Raw genomic sequence first — 21,462 nt, 5'->3', positions numbered from 1 at the left:
GGGGCTATAGCAACACCCCCACCCCTGCAGAGCAGACCCAGGCTGCGGCTGGCTCCGTCCAGCTCCGTCCATCACTCTCCCTCGCCCCACAGAGACCCAAACAACCCTCTGCCCCCCAAAAAAGACCCCCCAACGGCCCCTGTGCCCTGTCACCCCTCTCCAGAAAGTCCCCCCCCTTTGTACCTCCAGATACAACTCCCCTCCCCACTGCCTCCCCTGCTCCAGAGCTCCCAGCAATCTCCCCCTTTGCCTCCCCCACAGCCCATTGGCCGGGAGGCTCCCAGTCTATTGGCCATCCCCTCAACTCCCCTCCCCACTGCCTCCCCCACTCCACAGCATGGGGCGGGGGAGCCACAGGTGAGCAAGCCCCAGTCATCATCATCACAGGCCCAGCAACTCTCTGGGTATTTAAGTTCACTGAGGCAAGTAATTCAATCTACTCTTCCTTTCCAGACAGTTTGTGGCTTTTCCTGTAATAAAACTTACAATTTCTTTGCAAAGAAGTCCATTTATAGATTTTTCACTTGAGAAGTATATTTTCTGGTTGTTCATAAGCTCATTTATTTTGTTAACTTGGTTTCATAGGCAATTTTAAAAGTCACTTGAATTGTACCTGTTTTTTTTTCCATTGGTCCAAAAACACATGGAAGATGTGCAGATTTTTATTTCTGTGGGCTAAACCACCTTGTGTAGAAATATAAATATCCAAGCTAGAAAAGCTCTGAAAGGGTAAGGGTCCCTTCAGGAAATTTTCCTCAAGTCATTCATTCTTCTGGGCATACCATTCTATTGTTCCCTCCTATAGTGATAGTGATCAGTGTGTCCACCCACAGGGGAGACGCAGAAGACAGGGTCAACCCTGCAGTGACTCTGCCTCTACCCTCGTTCTCTGTCTGCTCCCTCTACCAGCCCCTTTGCTCTCCCTAGGATTGCCCCTACCATTACTCTCTCTGGGTCTTCTTTCTCTGGAGCTTCTCATGAAGTAAAATCTGTCATTACGGGTTCTTATCTCTGTAATGTATTTAATTTTGATGTATTTATTAAGTGTTAATTAATGCACTATGGGAGTCCCCTTCAACCCTCTGTATAAATCGATCCTCTTCTTTCCACGTTTTGCCCATAGGTTTTTCTGCAGCCTTCGGGCAGCCAGCAACAACCCCTGTGCCTTTGCATTAGGGTGAGGGAAGGGGACCATGGGTTCCCTATTTATGTGATTTTCAAGAAATGTTACCATTACTCAAGGTACCAAATGTGTTTAAATGATATAACTGCCTTGTAAAATCCCAAAGCAAGCTCATTTTCATTTTTCATATAATCTCATATACAGTACACACATTTTTCATGAATTATATGAGTTGAATTTTTTATTTATTAGCTAGGTTACTGGGGTTTTTTTCAGCATGGCAAAATGTGTGCTATTTTATGGGTTGAATGATTGAATGACATAATGACAGACTTTGGGGTGGTGGGGGTATTAAGTCCAATAATTCTGTCAAGTGTTCTTCGTACAACATGATGGTGCCTACCCTGCCTTGTACTTCAGGGGGTCAAGGGGTCCAAGACAGCCTGGGGATTAGCGGGGGGCCTGGTGCTGGCAGCAGCGAGTGACCTGGCCCTAGCCCACTCTGCTCCACCTCGCTGGCTCCCGGCATTGCTCAGGGCCGGCGGGCTTCAAGGAAGAGTTGGAGCTGGCTGGTTGCCCCAGTCCATCCTATGGATAGGACAGATCCACTTAGGCACCACCAAAAATTATACAAACCTGCTGCCCGGGTGTGTGGCACTTCACTCTCCAGTGGTAGATTGCAATTCTGGTTTAAAAAACTCTGCAGGATATTTTGCTTTGTTGCCAGCTGTCGCCATTTATTCACTAGCGCTACAACTTTGGTCACAGCTGTAACCAGCCTCCTGATGAGGCCTCAAGCGGCAGCGCTCTATTGAATTTCAGCCCTTGCCGGGCCAGAAAACCCCCTCTGATTGGCTGCCTGCCCCCCCACCCCGCTTCCTGGGAGGGAAGAGCAGCCAATCAGGCCTCCTGGGGGGAGCCAGACTTGGGGAGGCGGTGAAGAGGGTTGCGGAGCCTAGAAGCTCAGCAACTTACTCGGCGGTCCCCTCCTGTGAGCAATGAGTTCAGTCCGCTCTCTGCATCTCTGCGGGACCAGGAAGGGGAAGAGGGTACAGAGCCCCCCCCCCCCCCCGAAGGAGAGAAGAGGTGCCCGTTGCCTGGGGGCTGAAGAACCAGAGGCGCTGCCAGAGGAGCCCAGGTAAGCCGGGGGCAGAGGCGGAATTCAATGGCAGCCCCCCACCCACTGGTGGGGGTGTTCACGCTGCAGCCCGGTCTCTGGGCTAGAGCCAGGGGCTCCTCTGGCCACGTGGCGTTGGTGGTGCGGTACCGCCTCCTGCCCCGGGGAGGCAGGCAGGTCGGCGTAGCCTGCCAGGGTCCTGTAGCCCCGGGGTGGGCTTCGGGCGCCCCGGGCACTCACCGAAGTCCAGAAACTGCTTCATGGAGAGGGGCGACGGGGAGAAGCGGGCGTAGAAATCCACCTGCTGCGGGAGGCCGGCCGGGGAGGCGCTTCTCAGCAGGGCCCGCAGCAGCCTCATGGCGGCCTCGAGACGCGGCTCCGCTCCTTTCAGCCCGGCCCGGCCGCCATTCCCGCCTGTGCAGCTGCCCGGAGCCTCGACTCCTGCCCGGGCCGCGGCCTCCTACGCTGCGCGTCCCCCGGAGGAACTGGCGGGCGGGAACTGGGCGCCGGGCACCGCCTCTCTCTCCGCTCGGCGCCGCGCCCCGCTAGTGGGGGCGGGAATAGTGCAGAGGGTTGGAGCCTCCCGACCTTGACGCCACCTCAGAGAGGGGCCGCGGCCGCCCACGCCCACGTCCGCTACGACGGGCAGGAACCCTGGGCTCGGCCCGGGCCTGGCCACACAGCGAGCCCTAGCGGCGAAGCCAGCCCCGCACCTTGCCAGGGACCCCCCACTGAACTCAGCTCCAGCCCGGCTGGCCCGTGTGACCCTGCTGGGGGCTCCTGTTGGTGCCGGAGAACTTGTCCGTGTCACTCCCCCCCACAGCCGCCCATTCGTTGGGCGCTGAGAGGCACTGAGTTTGCTACGGTGAGTTGGGTTGATAAATTTGTCTATAGGCAAGAAAGTCCTGGGGTGGAGACTGAGCTCTCCGTGTCTCCCCTGGGTTAGCGATGAGGCATGCTGGCAGAGAAGTGCGTGTGGCAAGTTTTCCCTACTGCTTCCCTGTGATACCAGGAGTTAATTTGCCAGGGCTGCCCAGAGACCTCTTTCTCCAGCCCTAAATCTGTAAAACAAAACTTACACCAAAGCAAGTTAGTTCATTAACTAACTTGTATAAAATGGTTTTGTGACCCTGACTTAATGCCCCTGTTTTTCCTCCTCAAAATTGGAGACCCTACATAGTGGGTGATACCCAGCCCCCACACACAGAATGGCATGGGTGGGTGTAAAGACAGACACTTACTTGTACCACTTTATTAACTGTCTGCTGCTTTCCCTATAACAGGGTTGGCTTGTGGCCCTTTTGTGTATTTATGATGTATAATGAAGGCTGCAAAGTTTATTTAAAAGTCAAGGTTTTTTTTCTGCTTGTTACAGTAAACATTCTTGGTCTTTCTCTTCTTCTCCGTTTTATTGAAGGTCAAGTGTGAGAGAGAGAGATGGATGTTTAAGAGGTTAAGAGTTCACAGTAATTGAAGGGAGTGAGGGTTGAACCTTTTACAAACACTTCCTTTATTCAAAATATTAATTAATCAAGGAAGCTAAATAGACTTTAGCAAAAACACACACAATCCAGGGGTTGAAATACTGGCTCTATTTAAATCAATAACAAAATTCCTATTGACTTCAGTTGAGCCAGGATTCTACACAAGTATTAACAGTGACTACAAATCTTCCTTTCTTAATAGCACAACTTTCGTTTGTTTGTTGTGATGTCATAATTTACACTCACTCTGGTTAGCAGGGTGTCTTCATGTCCCTAATATAATAGGGAATTACACGTTTAGTAGCTTTTTCCCCCCTATAGATTCAAAGGCTAGAAGGGATCACTGTGATCATCTAGTCTGACTTCCATATAACACAGGCCATAACACTTCCCTGAAATAATTCCTGTTTGGCTGCTTTTCTAAAAGATTTCAGGGGTGGGCAAACTTTTTGGCCTGAGGGCCACATCTGGGAATAGAAATTGTATGATGGGCCATAAATGCTCACCAAATTGGGGTGGGTGTGCAGGAGGTGGTGCAGGCTCTGGGGTGGGGCTGAGGATGAGGAGTTTGGGGTGTAGGCAGGGTGGATTTGATTTAAATCACTAGTCAGGAAGACTTGATTTAATAATGGATTTCTACATAAAAGTGCAGTCTTGTTGGTTGTCATAACCTTAATACATATTCTTCACAACTCAGAGATAGATGTAGGCTTCATTTTTAGAAGGTATACTCTATACATTTTTAAGTGATTTACTTTGAAAACTTTTCAGATTAGTTTTACAGCTGTATCGGAAAATGAATGAATGTTCAGTTATTTCATTTACCAAAAGTAATTGAAGAAGATAGTTCACCTCCCAATGACTTCATAAGTGTCTCCAATTCAACAGGCTAATCATTAATATTTGGAGGATTTTCTTGCCAGGCTGTATTAGGAGGAGAACATCGCCAGATACACATTTAAATTGTTTTATTTAATTAAAACAACAATATTCTGGATTTTTTTTCTTCAACAGCAAACGTATAATATAATATAACAAAATAAGCATATGAATTTTTGAATTTAGTTAAACATTCAAGTTTTTTAAAATCAGGTTTGTTTTTGTTAAAATTGTTTAACTAAAATAGTTAAATGAAATCTGTGGAAAAAAACAAAAATTAAATAGACTATATCAGCCAGGTCAACACAAGAAACTTAAAATATTGGCTTCTGCAGCTAACTCGGTCATCTTCACCTTAATTTTCCTGTTTTGTTTTTCTTTTCTATATTATGAACAATCTTTCCTGCTTTTTCAGGTCCTAAATGATTTCTCAATTTGGAATGAATTAGTCCAAAGGAAGAGCTGACAGGTAACACTGCTGGCTTTGCATCAGTGTTGCTCCTAGGCCTCTCTGAGGCATCACTTTGTAACTCTAGCTGCTCCACAGATCTGTAGTATTTTAGGTCTGATGCTTTGCTTATGGTTTGTTTTCAAATGCCAGTCCTTGGGTCTGACCATTCCCATGCTGGATCACTGTGTTAACTGTCTCAAGGGTTCACCGCTTCTGTTAGGGGGCACAGAATCCGGAAAGATTGTTGGCCATCCCTATTACTTGCTAGACTCTTTTCACATTCTTTAATCTGGACATTTCCGTAATGGCTCTCAGGATCTGGCTAGAGTCTCTCAGAAGTCAACCTCAGTTCTCTTCAGCCTAATATTCTACTCCTGGCACCTGGTTAGGAGTTGTCACAGCATGGTGTCATTGTCCTAGATTGTCTCTTCCTTGACGTCGTCTTCTCCTACAATAAGAATGTCATCAGCTACAATGTTGATGCCTGGGGTGTCCCTCTAGTGCCTGGCTCAGTTTGCACTGAAACATCTCTAGGGCCCAGCCAATGCCCATTTGCACCCAGTGGTACCTGCTAAAAGTTGAGGCAGAGGTTATCCAGTGCCTGGATGACTCATCTAGATCAATATGCCAAAATCCATTATTGATATCACAAAGAATGAATACTTTCCCTTGATAAATCAGGTAGTGTGTCCTCAGTCGTTCATAGTGGCTAGTGACTTCTTCTCAATGCTCTGAGTGGTTTTGGATCATTACAGATCTTCAGTTTACCTGCAGGTTTTCTCACTATTACTAGGATGCTGAAGTCTGTGTTAGTTAAAACAAGTGTAACAATGCCTGTTTTTTCAGGCTTGTCAGTCCCTTCTTCAGTATTTCCACGAAGGCTAATGGAACTCCTTGTTTCAGTAGTCTCATTGGCTGCACGTGGGGAGTCTATATGCAACTGCCGCTTGCTCTATAGGTCGCTAAAAGAAATTTGTCCTTGTAGTCTGTTAGAATGCTGGACACAGTCACTGTGACTGTTATCCCTACTCTCTCTCACTGAGAATACTGTCATGTACTGTGATCATATCCATGGCATGCACTGCCCTGCACCCTAGCAGTGAGTGGTACTCCTGTAAACTCCAAGGTTAACATCTTTTGTTTCATGGGATACTCATTGACAGCCTATGTTTGCCCACTAGCCTCAGAACACTTTTAGTGTACATCACAATTACTTGATCCCATTTCTCCAGTCTAATATTGCTTCATGCCAGTGTTGCTGGGGATTACATTGCAACTGGCTCCACAGTCTAGCTGGAATAAAATTGGTCATTGGTCTAATAGTGTAGTTGCAAATCTAGTGGTAGAATGGCTGGCAGCCTTCTGCAGTGTATGTATATTGAGTCTTTAGATCAGATAAAGTCATACTGCAGATATCCCCGTTTCGCTGGAAATCTGAGTCCTCAATCACTGCATGTACTGCGGCTTTCTAATTCCTGGGATAGCTGCAGCATTGGGACATAAAGTAGCTACTATTTCCTTTGCTTTTTGCAGCTTTCTTTAATAATATTAGCAATTCTAACTGCTTCTAACTTCGCATTTGATGGTTTTGGTATCATATGATATGATGTGGGTAAATCACACAAACTCACTGCTAGTAAATGAAGTCTGTTGTTTGATACTATACAGTTTGGGATAGCAGACCTGCTGAAATGTTTCATTGCTTTTGTGATGGGTTCCCCTGGGGCACCACCTGGAACTGGGGTATCACTGAGCCCCCCTGACCCACCAGCCAGGCTCCCTTTTACACTGTACTGCTGTGACAAGTTACAAAGCCGTCTCCAGCCTGCACCTTCACCAGCATAAATACAGGTAGGGACACACCCAGCCGCAGTTACATGCAGGCTCTTTGACCAGGCCCTGCATGGGAAGGCTACTGCTAGGGCAACTATCAGCTCCTCAGGCACGCACCCCCTCTGGAGTATAAACCCAAAATTCTACTGTCTTGCACTGCACAGGGAAATGTACAATGTAAGCTCATAACATTTGCCCCCTATGTCAATGTGGATAGGAATATGCAACAGCCTTTTGCCCCCAAGTTATGATTCCCACACACTAGTTTAGATAAAGCAAAAGCAAGTTTATTAACTACAAAAGATTGATCTATTTGCTATCACTTAAAAAAAATCTAAGCAGATTACCTAGCAAATTGACAAAAAATGCAAACTAAACTTAATATACTAAATAGATTTGGGTATGACTAGCAGATTCGCACCGTAAGATATGATACAAGCAGGCTGCAGATTCTTAAGGGGCAAGCTGCCCTTGCTTTCAGTTTAGAATCTCCAGGTTTTCCAATCCCTTTAGCCTGGGTCCAGCACTTCCCCCAGTTCAGTCTTTATTCCTCAGATGTTTTCAGGAGTCCTGTGTGGGGAGCGAAGAACACCAGATGTCAGTCCCCACCTGGTATAGCTTTTGCACATGGTGAGAACCTTGTGTTTCAAAGCTTGGTTCCCAAACTGGTCTGTGGAAAAACACTGACATCCCAAGATGGAATCTAGAGACATGTGGTCACATCACATGCCTTCATAAAGTCATAGCAGCCATTACTCGGAGGCTGTTTGTAGCATTCTCAGGAAGGCTCCCCAGATGGGAAATAAGCTCCTCCTAAGGCCTATTGTTTTTTCCTAATGGCTCATTGCCCTGAATAGGCCCTTCCACACCCACTATCTAGAATGAAAGCACCTTGTCTAGTAGGCATTCCCGAGGCATTTGAAATAGACATATTTTTGTATCTGAAGTTATGAACATTAACTGATACATGCATACAAATAGGATAATCATATTCAACAAATCATAACCTTTTCAGTGACATCTCACATGACTTATAATTATGACATCTTGCATAAAATACATTATAATCAAATCACTATGAAGAATATGGGGTGCAGTGTCACAGCTTTGTCCATAGGGGTCTTTGTGTCAGGTTTGACAGTTCACTTAGTTCTCAGAAGTCTAAGTAGTATTCTGTAATGAGGTGGTAGCATCAAGAATGTGGGAAAATTCAGTATGTTTATAACAGATGTGTAACTCTGTTTCCCCACTCAATATGATATAGCTACCTACTGGGATTGAAGGGGTTAACTTGTTTCCTGGGGCTGGGTAGGAGTCACATAGAGAGTAGGCAAGTCTGGGTTGATATGAATGAACTATTGAGAATTGTCAGTATATGAATGGCGTTACCGTGGAGGTAGACTAGAAGACCAAAGCCCTGAACATTAACTTTCAGTGATTGCTAGCCAGCGAGGGCAGAACATGTGAAAACAGTGTGATTACAACTTGACACACAGACCAGATGGGTGAGCAGACTGAGTTAAATAGGTAACTGACCAGGGCAGTGAGAGAGTTGAAGTCCTGGATGGTTTGGGCCAGAGATGCAGGTAATGCTGCCAGCATGGACATGCGCATAAGCTTGTGTCATGAATCCAGAAGGGTGCATTTTGCCTCTGACAGTTTACCAGGAACAAGAAAATACACAAGTCTATTGGGGAAGCTGTGTATTTTCATTGTCCCTTTATGCTGCTTGGTCCGCATTTCCCCCATATGTATTCTGGATACAGGGTTCTATTCCAGAATAGCGCCAATGTATTCTTGAGAGAGTTTCTGTTCTCCATAATCCTGAGTACTATGATTTTATTGCCTGTATATATGATGGTATCATGTATGCTCATCTCAATAGCTCTAGTAAACCTGAGAGGCAGGAGGAGTTTCTCCCCTGGTGTCTGCCCATCCTGACAGAATGGGGGATGTGGGCACTTGTAAATCTTTGTACTTTATGGTCTCATAACTTCTAAGGCCAGAAAGTTGTTCTCTGCTTCTTTCCAACCCCTGTCTTGAAACTGGCGCATAACTATCTGGATTGATGCTTTCTATATCTTTGAGTTTTCTGTATTTCTGTCAGGTTGAGGATTTCCTATTCTTGTTCCATTGCCATATTTTCATGCTGCAGGGCTGCTCTGGGTAAGAAGTCAGTGTTATACATCTCAGTTCCTTTCTCCATAGTGTGCACACAAGTTGTAGCATTGTAATTTCAGCAGCATGTGCTACAGGCATTTTGGGTCCACTAAGCAGTGGCTCTTAAAAAATGTTCTCTAGAGGTTTATAGTCACTTTCTACTGAAACGGTTTCCCATCCTAGATTCTGTACTGGCTGAATTGGTTTACCTATTTTCAGATGTAACGTGCACTGTTTATCTAGCATTCAATTTCTGGGTGTGTGTTGCGTTTCTTTGCAACTGGTGCTAGTCTGAGCTTTACAAACTATTAATTTTTGTTGTTTGGCACTGCACAAGTATCATATACATACAAAATCTCATCCTCTGAGTGACTGTTTACTTCCTCAATATGGTGGATTTTTTGTTTTTGTTGTTGTCTGCAAGCTTTAGTATAATTTCTCTTGCCAAATTATTATGGCCCCACACGTGGGGCATTTTCCATAGCTTTTCTCTACTGTACCCACAGGTCTTCCTTTGAATTTTTTCTCTCTCTTCTGCTTTGTACATTTTGGTCTTGCATGAGTTCTGGTGTATTTTTTTTTTTCTTCTAGTGCATGCCTGTATCTGTTCCACTTATTCTCTGCATTTAGATGTGAGTTTGTTCATGAGTTTTGCCCATATGTATAGCTCTTGGTAGAATAGCGTGGACTGTTCTAGCATTCTCATTTGAGCTCCCACCTCTTTCATTCCTCTTGCTAATCTATCACAAATTAGTTAATCTTTTAAAAGCTGCACACATTTTAAAATTCTGCATATTTTATTTGTCAAACTGACACATTATAATCACACCAGTTTCAATTATTTTTGATGATTTATTTCAAAATACCTTCAAGTATGTCTGTAACAATACAGAGAACAAAAAAGATTCAGGAAATGTTTTTTGACAAATAGATTCCTTACTAGGCATGTTAATACAGAACTTTGAGTAATTCATTTAAACTACACTACAGAACTGTATTGCCTGCACTCCTCAGAAGCAGTGCAAAGGCTTCTTGGGGGAGTCAGGGGTAACGGAAGAGCAGAGGGAGAAGGAAGTAAATTGCTGAGAAGGAGCCTTGGAGGGTTGTTGGGGGGGGGGAGTATGGAACAGGGTTTTTTGTTTTTTTTTTTGTGGGGGAGGGATTGTTTTGGAGCTTCCCTCATGCAGACCGTGGTTGACCCCACATCTGCCCATGTCCCTCCACCCCCACTCAGGCATCCTCCCCATCCAAACGTGGTTCTGCACTCCCTTGCCCATCTGTCTCTGTGCCCCCACCTAGCCACTCTCCTGTCCCTATGTAGCTCTGCACCCCCTCCCCCATCACGTGGCCCTGCACCTCCCTCCCCCCAGTGCCTCTACTCCCATTCAGCCCCTGCCCCACTCTGTCCTCCCCACACTAGCCCTTATGAGCTGACCCCCACCCCCAGCACCCCAAACTGTCTCCCCATAGCTCCTGACCTCACCTGACAGGTGCTGGGAGGAAGGCGGGCTCTTTCTATTAGCTAGCTGGCTGGGAGCTGCTGAGGTGTTCTATCGCCAGGGTGCCCTCTGGTGGCAAAAGACAGACTGCAGCAACATTTGGCAGAAGCTTTTTTCTGTGCAAAAAATTAAAAATATGTGCATCTCATTAATTATGTGCATGCACAGTAGTGCATAATTCCCCCAGGAGTAATAATTGCATGAGTCAGCTATTTTGCACAGTTGTTTCTCCAGATTTTATTATCTGAAAAGATAACTATAATATATAACACTTGGGGGGGGGGGGGGCGGGTTAGAATCTTTGGGAGGACAGCTAAGATTTTTACTTGACTTCTTCAGCTGTTGCTGACATGCAGATGCTGTTGGACACGGGCAGCCATGTGCTCCATTTTCTTGGGGACAGGATCTGGTAAAATGACCTTTTTTTGGTTGATTTGTAATATTCTTAGTTTTTTATTTCATGTATCTGCAGGGCTCACTTCTGTTCTGACACCATGTTCTTACTGCTCAAGGAAGAGAAAAAACAAGGCGACATTCATGCTTTTTCTTTCTCCACATATATAGACCTCTCTCACTTCCTGAAAGTACCATTGTTTAAGTTCCTAGACATTACCCATATACATAAGTATACTATTATGTCTCCCATCAGCTAATCTCAACCGTAGCCCATGGCCTCCTACCAAGACCAAAATTAACTCTAACCTAGGGCCACCAGCTAACCTTAACGTGACCACCTGCTGGCCCTAAGTGAAGCTTTGTCTGGGGATGCATTCCATCCCCATCCTTAACACTATCCTATTCCCCTATCTTCCCAATCGCTAATCCTAGGCCAGAGCCCCTTCCAGACCAAACCATAACCCTAGCTTGGGGCAACCTACTGTCACTAATCCTAGGTGAGGTCCCCCTATAATCTGCTACCAGCTTCAATCCCTAACCTGTAGCTGCCTACCAGCCCTAAACCATAAGCCTAGCCCCAAGTGCCCAACCATAGCCTTACCTGAACTATAACTCAAGGCTGGCTGCTGGCACTAATGGTAATAATAGCTCAGGGCCACATAATCTCCCCCACTGTAGGCCTAGCCTGGGGCCTCTTACCAGCCCCAACCCTAATCCTGTCCTGAGGAACCTGACCATCCTCAACCCACAGTCCCCTATGAATCGGAGCTGTAATCATAGGTCAGAGTCGCTTTCCACCCCAAATCCTAATCTGGCTCTAGGAGCCACCCACCATCACCAACCCTAACCTTTTCTGGAGTTCTGGCCCTAAACCCTAGCCTGGAGCCACGTACTGGCCCCAGCCCTAACCATGGTTTGGGACCTTAACCCTAGGGAGGAACCTAGATATTGGAGAAGTGAGCCCACAGGATCTTGGATCAGGATATGTTGTCCAACTAGTAGAGCTGGAGAAGGCTTAGTCATACCACTAACAATGGTGAAGGAGCCCATATCATCAGGTTGCTGGTCATGGCAGGTGTCCACCAGGGAGTGATAGTTGACAATCTCGCTGTAGCAGCCTGGCACCTCTTTCCCAATCTAATCCTGCATCTCCAGGGTGGTCATGTACCTGCCAAGGATGATTCTCTTGTGGTCCTCCAATGTGCTGAGGAAGGAAGATGCTGGTAGAATCACTTGTTCTATACCTGTATCAGGGCATGTATGTTGACAGGAGTGGGAAGTGGTTCCCTCCAGATGGGCTCAAAGATGCAGCAGGCAACCCAGCCAACCCTCAGAACCTCTGGCAGCAGGTGTGGAGAGGCCAGTGTGAAGTACAGTCTGTCCACACACTCCCATGACCAACTGGATTTGGTGTCAAACTGATGCTAGTCTCCTGCAGGAAAATCAAAGAACCGTCTTAAGTGTGTGTGTGTACCTATTTTCCCTTGTCAGGGCATTCTCACTTATCTGATTACCTGTTTGAAGGGAAGGCGCAGGCGACTGCTGTCCAAGGCAAACATTTGTCATCTAATACCACCTTATCAGGCTGTATTTTAATAGTGGATGCCATATTCTTGCACAGTGTAACAAATGAGTTGGCGGCAAAAACCTTTCCTGTTCTTCACCCCTCCCCACCTTTGTCCTTTTAAGGTCTGGATCAGAACTATCTCCTTCCTCAGCAGAAGAGGTGGAGACTATGTTCAAGGATGACTCTCTCTTAGCCTTTTTATATCTCTTCCACTCCCACCTGGCTCTTTTGGCTTTTTTTCCTGTCTTGTAGCGGACCCTGCTTGGGGACCAACATGGAGTCCTCATCCTTGGACTCTCCAAGAGATGCTTAAAGTCCGCTATTGGACTTTCTGCATTGGAGTTGCATCACTCTGGAGAATATTTCAAAACACCTTTCCAACTTAGCCCCAAGACCTGGCTGTGCCAGGGTCAGCTGATTGCAAGAAGGGAGGACATCACTTGCCTTTTGAAGAGCCTGCGAAAGCTGCCTTGGATCTAGAGTGCTACTTCTGTGCTCTGCCATACAGTTTTAGTCATCTCATTACCAATTTACCTGAAGCTGGTGTACCCCCCTTTTCTTTTTCTTCTTTCATGGTGTTCAGCAAGAAACACCTATGGCTTTAATCACAGCTGCTGTTTCTACTTGTTCTTGAGGTGATAGACAAACATTCACTGGTAACGTGGCTGTACAGAGCCTTGAGCAGGAGTAGTCCAATTATTTTTTGTCAAGGTCCAGAGAAAATAATTAAAAGGAGAAAAAAGTTGTTGGGATCTGTTCAAAAGCATCTGGCAGTCCGGATTTGGTCTGCCTATTGACTACCCCTGGCCGTAAGTGACTGTAAAGAAGTAGTTGCTGTTTCAGCACACTATAGGGAGTGCCGGAAGTTAACCTTGCTCAGTAGCTGTTTTGGTACTGGCAAAGGCTTCATTAAAGGCAGACATTCCTGCATGTATACACATTCCCCCCTTAGTTAGAAGGTAGAAGCTGCTGGCCACTCAGTAGTGAGTGCTGTCAGGGGTACAAAAGTGTCAGTCAGTCTGAGCACCATCAGATAGGGCTGCCGGGCTCAACCTGGGGGTTGGATCCCAATACAGATTTTTTTACAGAAAGCAATGGGTCCCCTAAGAGGGGAATTGCAGACTGGAGGCCAGATGTCTGAGTTGTATTACATCAGGGGTCCCTAATGCAGTGCCCACGGGCGCCATAGCGCCCACTGGGGCATTTTTGTGCACCCGCAGAACACGCTTCCACCGAAATGCCACCGAGAAACATTGCCATTTCTTGGCGGTGAGGTGCCTGGCGCCCGCCACAGTCTTCTGGGAATAGCAATGTGCTATTCCCACAAGAAAGGTTGGGGACCACTGCATTACATCATTGAACCAAAGACACTGTATGAGCCTAATGGCTACAGTAGCTATGGTGCGTGGTTGTTTTTTCTTTCTTGAAGTTGTATGTGCTCAGTAATGAGGATGCTGAAATAACCGATTATGTAGTACAACTAAATGTTTAATCGTCAGTATAATATCCAGGGTGAGCCTATGTGAAAGCAGAAAATCTCCAATTGTCAGAAGTCCCCATCCCTATCCCTGTATTTATTTTGTAAGGTTTTATAAATATATGTACTTTGTTATATTCTTTATTTTAAAGGAAAATATCTAGTTAGTGATATTAGCCTAGATAGGGTGCATTAACTGCTGTGCTGTAATAGTTTCTTTGGAGTGTTGTTCATAAAAAGGAATTTGAAATTGTGTATCTATGTACGCCTGTAGCTATCTTATGATAAAGACTAGTACTGGATTTCTAAGAAGAGAGAAAAAGTGAAACCTATTGTTTCTACTGAGAGGGTTCCTATAGAAAGCCCAGCTGTAGTCTCTTGCAACTATAGGAAGTCATGATCTGTGACAAACACTTTAAATTAGAGATTCTGTGCTACAGAATTGGCAAGTAAATTGACTTACCTCTACTCTGCATAGGTTGCATGGGGAGGAGGAGGAGAATATTAAAAGGTGCTCAGTTACTGCCCTAAAAAAATCTTAGTTAGCAAAGATATGGTTGGGAGCAAAGCGAACTGCCACTGACTGCTCCAATGGAGGCAGCAGCTGTGCAAGGAGGCAAGGACTATCCACGTCTGCAAACTGCTGTGACAGCCCATGTGCCACAGAACTGAGAGTGATACTGGGCTGCAGAAAGTCAAAGTGCAACTGTCTCATGTAAACAAGGCCTCTGCATCAGACTACCTGCAGGGGTGAGGCCAGTAGGATTTGGCATTAACACCTAAATGTAGCATGTAAATCCTTCCCCTTTTTTATATAACCCAGTGATTTTTAAGTAGACTGGTAACAAATTAAATGGTTCATCATCATGTATATTTCTTGCTTTAATTCATGCTGAAAATTACATATAGAGCAGGCTGGCTTTAGTTATAACAAATTGGTGAGCTGTGAAATCTAAGCACCACTTACAGAAACTCAGTTGCTAATGCTTATTTTATGTTACATAATTCAACAATTCAGTCTGATAAAAGAAACTTGTCCTGTAAGAAATATACCAGTAATACCAAGGCAATATGTATTTTAATTAAAAAAAAAAATTTCACACTTTAATACAAATATCCACAGGTAATTTCTAATCCTGGAATGATTTAGCATTATTAGTTGTGTTTGAGAGGATAGTATACCAGTGACATGACTTGAGATATTATTTTCAGTAGTCCTAAATTTAACACTGCCAAGACATTTTTTTATTTTGCTCTTTATAAAAAGAGGGTGCCACATACCTAACCGTATGTTTTATTTTAACTAGGGCTGCAACAGTCTCAAAATTCCCATTTCTTTGCAAGTGATGAGCTCAGTTTCTTGGGGTTTTGAGCCACTCAGCAAAGGAGCTGGGATTTTAAACACTGCTGTAGCTCTCATTAGGGAGACAGACTGACAATATGCAGTAAACAGCTATGTACACACAAATGTTGCAGAACAGGGGTCACAATGTAATTTTGGAAGTATATGATGAGAGGAAGGAGGAAAATTACACATGGGACCTGTTAACCTTGAAGCAAAAGAATGGAGCTTCTAAAATAACATTTTTAAAGAAACAAAGCTTCAAAAAGCCTGACTGAAGGAAAGAAATGAATAGTAGTACAAAACCAAACCCATCCACACAATTGGTGACCAGTCTTGCTTGCTTCAGTCACCCCAGCAGTCTGCATTAAAACAATAGACTTCTGGGGGAAGGTAAAGCTAGCAGCTTGTAAAGAAAATACTTTAACAAGTTTTTGCATAATTCTCATCCCTATGCAAAAAAAATTATTCACACAGGTCATTAGTATTTTTCATATGGAATAAGAAATCTGAATTATTTAAATAGTACCAACATTTTAGAATGTAAGTTAAAAAAAAACCAATAAACTCTTTAAATAGCTCTGTTATGTTACAACAGTTAGGTTACTGAGCAGCACAAGGTTGTGGCACTATTCTTACAATTAACATTTAGCTATATTTAGGACATCACTCAGTAGTCTCAAAAGGGATCAGTGCAGAGCCATTGTTAAGGACAGATAGGAGCTTATGTTTTCTTTCAAGTGCTATATAACATTTTCAGTAGTAGACACACCTTTCTCTAAACATGAAATCCTTACAGAGCTGGAAAATTGTTCCAGAAGCACCTCACTTTTTGTATTAAGTATAAAAATTAAATAGAAAAACCTATACATGTTGGATGTACAAAAGAAAATTTAAAATAGTCTCAATTAACACATACATTGTTACAGGAACATAATTAGTCACAGAAATGAAGGGCTGCAGGGGGCCTTGAGAAGTCAAGTCCAGTCCTCTGCCCTGAGGCAGGACCAAGTAAAACCTAGACCATGCCTGACAGGTGTTCTTAAAATCCCCCACTGAGCGGATTTCACAGCCTCACTTGGAAGCTTATTCCAGAGCTTAACTAGCCTTATAATTAGAAAGTGGTTTTTTTTCTTTCCTAATATCTAACCTCAATCTTCCTTGCTGTGATTAAGCCCATTGTTCCTTGTCTTGCCTTCAGAGGACAGAGAATAATTTAATCATTGTTCTCTTTACAACAGCTTTTAAGGTATTTGAAGACCTAGTATCAGGTTTCCCCCCTCAGTCTTCTTTTCTCAAAATTAAATACATGCCCTGGTTTTTTTAGTACACCTGTTCCTCATAGGCCAGGGTTTTCTAAACATTTTATCATTTTTGTTGCTTTCCTCTGGACTCTCTCCAGTTTGTCCACATCTTTCCTAAATCCTGCTGCATAAACAGAAATAAGAAAAAATGCCCCCACAAACCCCTGGAATGAATGTTTATATTTCAAGGATGTGTCAGTGATTGAAATTTGCATTTTAAAAAAGCACTGGCACTCTTCAGGAACTCTTTAAATGCAGTGAGTTTCACGTCTAACTGGACTTTCATATCCTATTTAAGAACATCCATACCAGTTTTAAAGTTCACTTAAGTCTTTGGCCTAATTAGTCAAAGACAAACAGCTGCTGATAAAAAAAAAAAAAATACAAAAATATATACAAAAACATACAACTAATATTCAAGCCTTTTTTTTAAACCTGTGTATATTTGGTGTGAGAAACATAGCAACATGACCTATTGCACATTTAATTTAAGACACTTTAGGTTAAGCCCTAACTACCATAGCTGCAGAGTCTTATGACAAGAATAGCACATTCACAGATTCCCCAAATTCTATTTGCATAAAGTGTGTCAAGGCTACAGCGTGGAGTTTGGAGTACAGTTTGGAGAATATATCTGGAACCAGATCCTGCATTCCTTGCACATCCATTGATGTCCAAGGAATGCAGAAAAGGACCTTTTGTGGCATCATTACAAACTAATGTGCATATTTCATAGAATGCTCAGTTCAATGCACCATTTTATAAATGCAAGTTTGCCTCTTGTCTCTGACTATCTGGAAGTTTAAATAATGCAGCTAAATCAGTCAAGCAATCTTAAATTTAGTTGTGCAAAACAAAAGCTTCAATATAAGTAAAAATATCTACAATCAAAAATATAGTTCCATATTGTATGTAGGTCTGAGTCCATCAGTATTCCATTAATGAAGAAATATTAAAATTGTCTGAATTGGGAATTGAGGAGGGAAATTTTCCCTAGGAGTAGCTTTCATTTTCATTCCATTTTGTAATCCATTGTTTTTTCTCAAGATTCTCTTTATGTTCCCCATCTTTGGTCTGTCGCTCCTCTTTCCGAATTCTTACAGCATGGTATCGGGGGACACTATCATCGTACCTGGAGCGCTGGAAGAATCCACACTGGGAAAGGGAACAGTTTAGGATTAAATTACAATCAAAGTACTGTAAGCATAAAAGTCTAGAATTCTTTGCTTGCATTAGTACAAAAGAAATGGCTTGTCTAAGAAGTGACAGGCAAGGTAACTGAAAAGTTTTTGTTTTGTTTTTTTAAATGCATGTGGTCTACAGATGTGAAACTATGACAGTCTTTAAAGTACAATTATCAGCAGCAGGTGAAAGCAAACTACACAATCCAACAATTCAAGAGTAAAACAAATTCCTTCCATTAATTTTGTAAGGCTAATTTTAGATGCACAGTCCTATAGCATTAATTCCTGTGACATCTGTAGGACTGCTCATGAGAGTGTGGGTGTGTCTATGCTACAGTGCTGCTGCTGTGCCACCATCACACTGCAGCATAGTCGCTTCCTGCAGCGACAAGGATTTTTTTTCCATTGTAGTTAATCCACCTCTCTGAATGGTAGGTAATTAGATGGAAGAATTTTTCCATTGACCTAGCTGTATCTACACTGGTAGTTAATTAAATCTAACTGTCACATAGAGCAGTTTTTCCACAGACTTGAGCAACACAGCTAATTTGTAACTGTAGACGAGGCCTTTGCATTGCAAGATTAAAGTCCCAGTTCAGGAAAGCATCCCTGTGATAAATATGGCAGTTCCTTGAAAAATCCTTATCAAATTAAGTAAGTATCTTTGGAGGCAGTTGTATTAAATGCAAAGTTTGTGTATTGTTGTGGGTCAGGAACGAGATGTGATGCGAGGCCTGGGAGATCAAAGGACTATACGGAAAATGTGCCACACAAGAATGGACTTCTGGGATGTGAAGTGGATTTTCTGGGGAATACTTAAGGCAGGGCTTCTCAAACTGGGGGTCAGGAGGTTATTACATGGGGGGTCATGAGCTGTCAGCATCCACCCATGAACCCCGCTTTGCCTCTAGCATTTATAATGGTGTTATACATTAAAAACACTTTTATATATTTAAGGGGGGTTGCATTCAGAGGCTTGCTGTGTGAAAGAGGTCACCAATACAAAAGTCTGAGAACCCCTGGCCTAGGGGGGAGAGGTTAATGTGAATTCCCCTACCTTTGGTAATACAAACTCTTGGCGCCTTTTAAAGTTATGGGCATTTTCTGTGGATTACTTGTTCCGGAGATGAGATCCCAAGCCCAAAATGCATAAACAAACAGCTGAACTGCTCAGCCTGGGTTCTTATGAATTGTAAACCATGGAAAATCCAGTTGTGGGTTTTGACCTCTGGTAAACTTTTTAGCATACATGGAGCTTTTTATTGTTGTCTTCTCTGTAATGCTTTCACCTCAAATGCATTGGCTTAGGAAGAGCTGTGTGCTACTGAACTGCAGACGCTAGCCTGTCTATGCAGTCTCACTCAGAATATCAAAGTGTAGAGGGAACTGAGAAGCCTTGTAACCCATGGTCAGAAGGGCTGCGCGCACAGAACCTTTAAGTGAGTGACCTCAGGAATACAGGTGCAGTTAATCTGAAATTGTGATAATTCCTAGTCAAGAAAGCATTTAAATACATTCTTAAAGTTAAGTGTGTGCATACAGTACCTTCCTGAACCTGGGTATAATCCAGTTCCCATTGGAAAAACTCCCACTAACTTCAGTAGGCATTATATTAGGGTCTCAGGAGCTCAAAAGCTAAGACTTAACAAACAACCTTGTGAATATAGTTATTTGTTTTAAGCCAATATTTGATTATAGGTACAATTTATTTTGTTCATTCATATGTAGATTCAAACTGAGTCAAGGGATGCATTGCATTTGATTAGTAAAAAGGGTGCAAGAGTGCAGGGTCAGAGTGGGAGATATTCTCCATTTAAAAACTGACTGAAGAAAAGCTGGGATGAACAGTTGACCATGGAGGCCCTGGTCTTCCACAGTTATATATGCACACACTTAACTTTGCACAGTGAATAGTCCCACTGAGGTCAAGCATATGAGACTGGCTTTTCAGGATCAGGGCCTTAGAAATGAAGTGATATGTGGACACAGAGTAGAGAGAGTTTACTACAAAAGCTTTCTGAGCAGAATACTTAAATTCAGTGGCCTACTGCAAACTTGTAAGAAATATTGCTCTTTAATTATGTAATACTGAAAAGAGTCTTTTAAAGATGATAAATGGTAGAAGAAAAAGTTGAAACCAGTATTCAGGTATATAGTTTTCCAAATTCTGGGGCTGTTCAGAGGTTTGGTTTAAGCTCATCTCTATTATTTACCCTTTCATTGTGTGCACAGTGTTGACAGATTTTAGTTAGATCCCCCAGCATCATCAGTTTAGATAGATATACACACACCACATTTATGATTTCCTATTCTGAGCAAAATTTACTAAAAGTATAAAACATTTGGCAGTTTTCAGGAGAAGAAAGCATGTGCTCCAATCACAGCAGAGTATATTTTAGAATTTCTTAAGAAGCAACCAAAAATGATTAAACCTTTATCAGTTTCCACAGCAATTAAAAATAATTATAAAGAAATGCCTTTTCATCATGAGCAGCACAAGGCTTTTAGCATGCATAAGAGGTTAATAAAGCAATTCATGTAACATCCAAATATCAGGAAACACTGACAGAAAACCGGGTAAACTTTATTTTACATCTTAAAACTTTACTCTCTGTGGTTACCATGTGTAAAGTTTGAAAATTTAAAATACTTAACTTATCTAGCATTTGTATATTATTATTTCAGTGTGTAAAATTCCACTGTAGCGGTTAAGATTTTTTGTTGAAACAGACAAAAAGCATTGAAAGTAATATGTAAGAGCCCGTGTCTCTTCTCATGCACTGAAAAAAGTGATTATAAACAGAGTAAGCAAGCAGATATTGATATTTTGAAACCCAGCAGCAAGCTTCCCATTGTTAGCCACCACAACCATAGCATGTCCCACAGCTAGAAATTAAAAAATATTGATCAATTACCAATTACAGAAGTAGATCAATACTATGCATCAGAAGTAAGCCTCTCTTTATCAGATGGCTGAGTATGGATCTCAGCCTTGTGATATGTGGCATCATAATGATTTTTCTTACTTCTCTTGAAGAAACCACACTACAAGGAAGCAAGGTATTTAGTCAATTTTATGGATTGGTATGTTGAGGGAAAAAGTGACAGCCTATTAAACCATTTTAAAGCCAATTCACAAGACAATCAAATGGGATGGACAGTAATTCTTACCATCCTGTCCCATCCTTTTCACAAAAGCATTAATTGTGAACATAGGTGAGAATGGAAAAAGGTATTTCAAAACGCTTCCCAGGATAATCATGTCCCCTCTATGCAGAACCAAAAAAACCCCAAAACCCACCTCCTCTAGGCAAGAGAGAATGTGTTACACCATGTTCTAGTTTAAAACTAATCTGTCAGAATCCTAGGGCACATTGATGTCAACAGCAGGCAGAGTCACAAATCTTAGCCAATTGTTTAGCGAGCATTTTAAAATATCTAAAACAAGGTATTGTAAAAATACAGATTAAGTATTAACAACTAACACTAGTACTACGGAGCAACAGGATATTATTTGAGACCCAAGAGTTTATGGATTGGCTCCCAGTAAAGAATACACCAGGTAAGAGAAGGAATACCACCATTTTCACACATTTTAAGACACCCTTACAATGCTCAAATGATAGAAACACAAAAGAGTCATGTG

At 43.0% G+C, this 21,462-nt stretch overlaps 2 protein-coding genes and 1 long non-coding RNA gene across 16 annotated transcripts in view; 1 reads left to right on the top strand and 2 right to left on the bottom strand.

The window, feature by feature from the left end:
- Positions 1–2,908, bottom strand: part of PDK1 (pyruvate dehydrogenase kinase 1) — a 44,413-nt gene extending 41,505 nt beyond the window's left edge. For 6 of the 7 annotated variants that reach the window (XR_006284950.1, XM_043525505.1, XM_037912191.2 and 3 more), the window contains exon 1: positions 2,481–2,908. Coding sequence is in view for 5 of the 7 variants with exons in the window: in XM_043525505.1 (XP_043381440.1) it covers positions 2,481–2,598 (118 nt within the window). In the remaining 2 variants the exon portion in view is untranslated. The remainder of the gene's footprint in view (positions 1–2,480) is intronic. The other variant, XM_043525506.1, reaches the window with a different exon arrangement.
- A 41-nt stretch (positions 2,909–2,949) lies between these two features.
- Positions 2,950–21,462, top strand: part of LOC114019641 — a 39,660-nt gene continuing 21,147 nt past the window's right edge. For all 4 annotated transcript variants that reach the window (XR_005227296.2, XR_005227297.2, XR_006284952.1 and 1 more), the window contains exons 1-2: positions 2,950–3,105; positions 5,019–5,072. This is a non-coding gene — a long non-coding RNA (uncharacterized LOC114019641). The remainder of the gene's footprint in view (positions 3,106–5,018; positions 5,073–21,462) is intronic.
- ITGA6 (integrin subunit alpha 6) overlaps positions 14,851–21,462 on the bottom strand; it is a 62,049-nt gene continuing 55,437 nt past the window's right edge. For 3 of the 5 annotated variants that reach the window (XM_043525503.1, XM_037912189.2, XM_043525502.1), the window contains one exon: positions 14,851–17,787. In XM_043525503.1, coding sequence (XP_043381438.1) covers positions 17,626–17,787 — 162 coding nt within the window. In that variant the 3' untranslated portion in view covers positions 14,851–17,625. Of the gene's footprint in view, positions 17,788–20,731; positions 20,862–21,462 lie in introns of all 5 variants that reach the window. The other 2 variants (XM_037912190.2, XM_043525504.1) reach the window with 1 other exon arrangement.

The sequence above is a fragment of the Chelonia mydas genome, chromosome 11 (assembly GCF_015237465.2).
Source record: "Chelonia mydas isolate rCheMyd1 chromosome 11, rCheMyd1.pri.v2, whole genome shotgun sequence".
In the NCBI taxonomy this organism is placed as follows: Eukaryota; Metazoa; Chordata; order Testudines; family Cheloniidae; genus Chelonia; species Chelonia mydas.
Note: the sequence above shows the minus strand (reverse complement) of the source record. Positions and strands in the feature narration are given on the sequence as shown.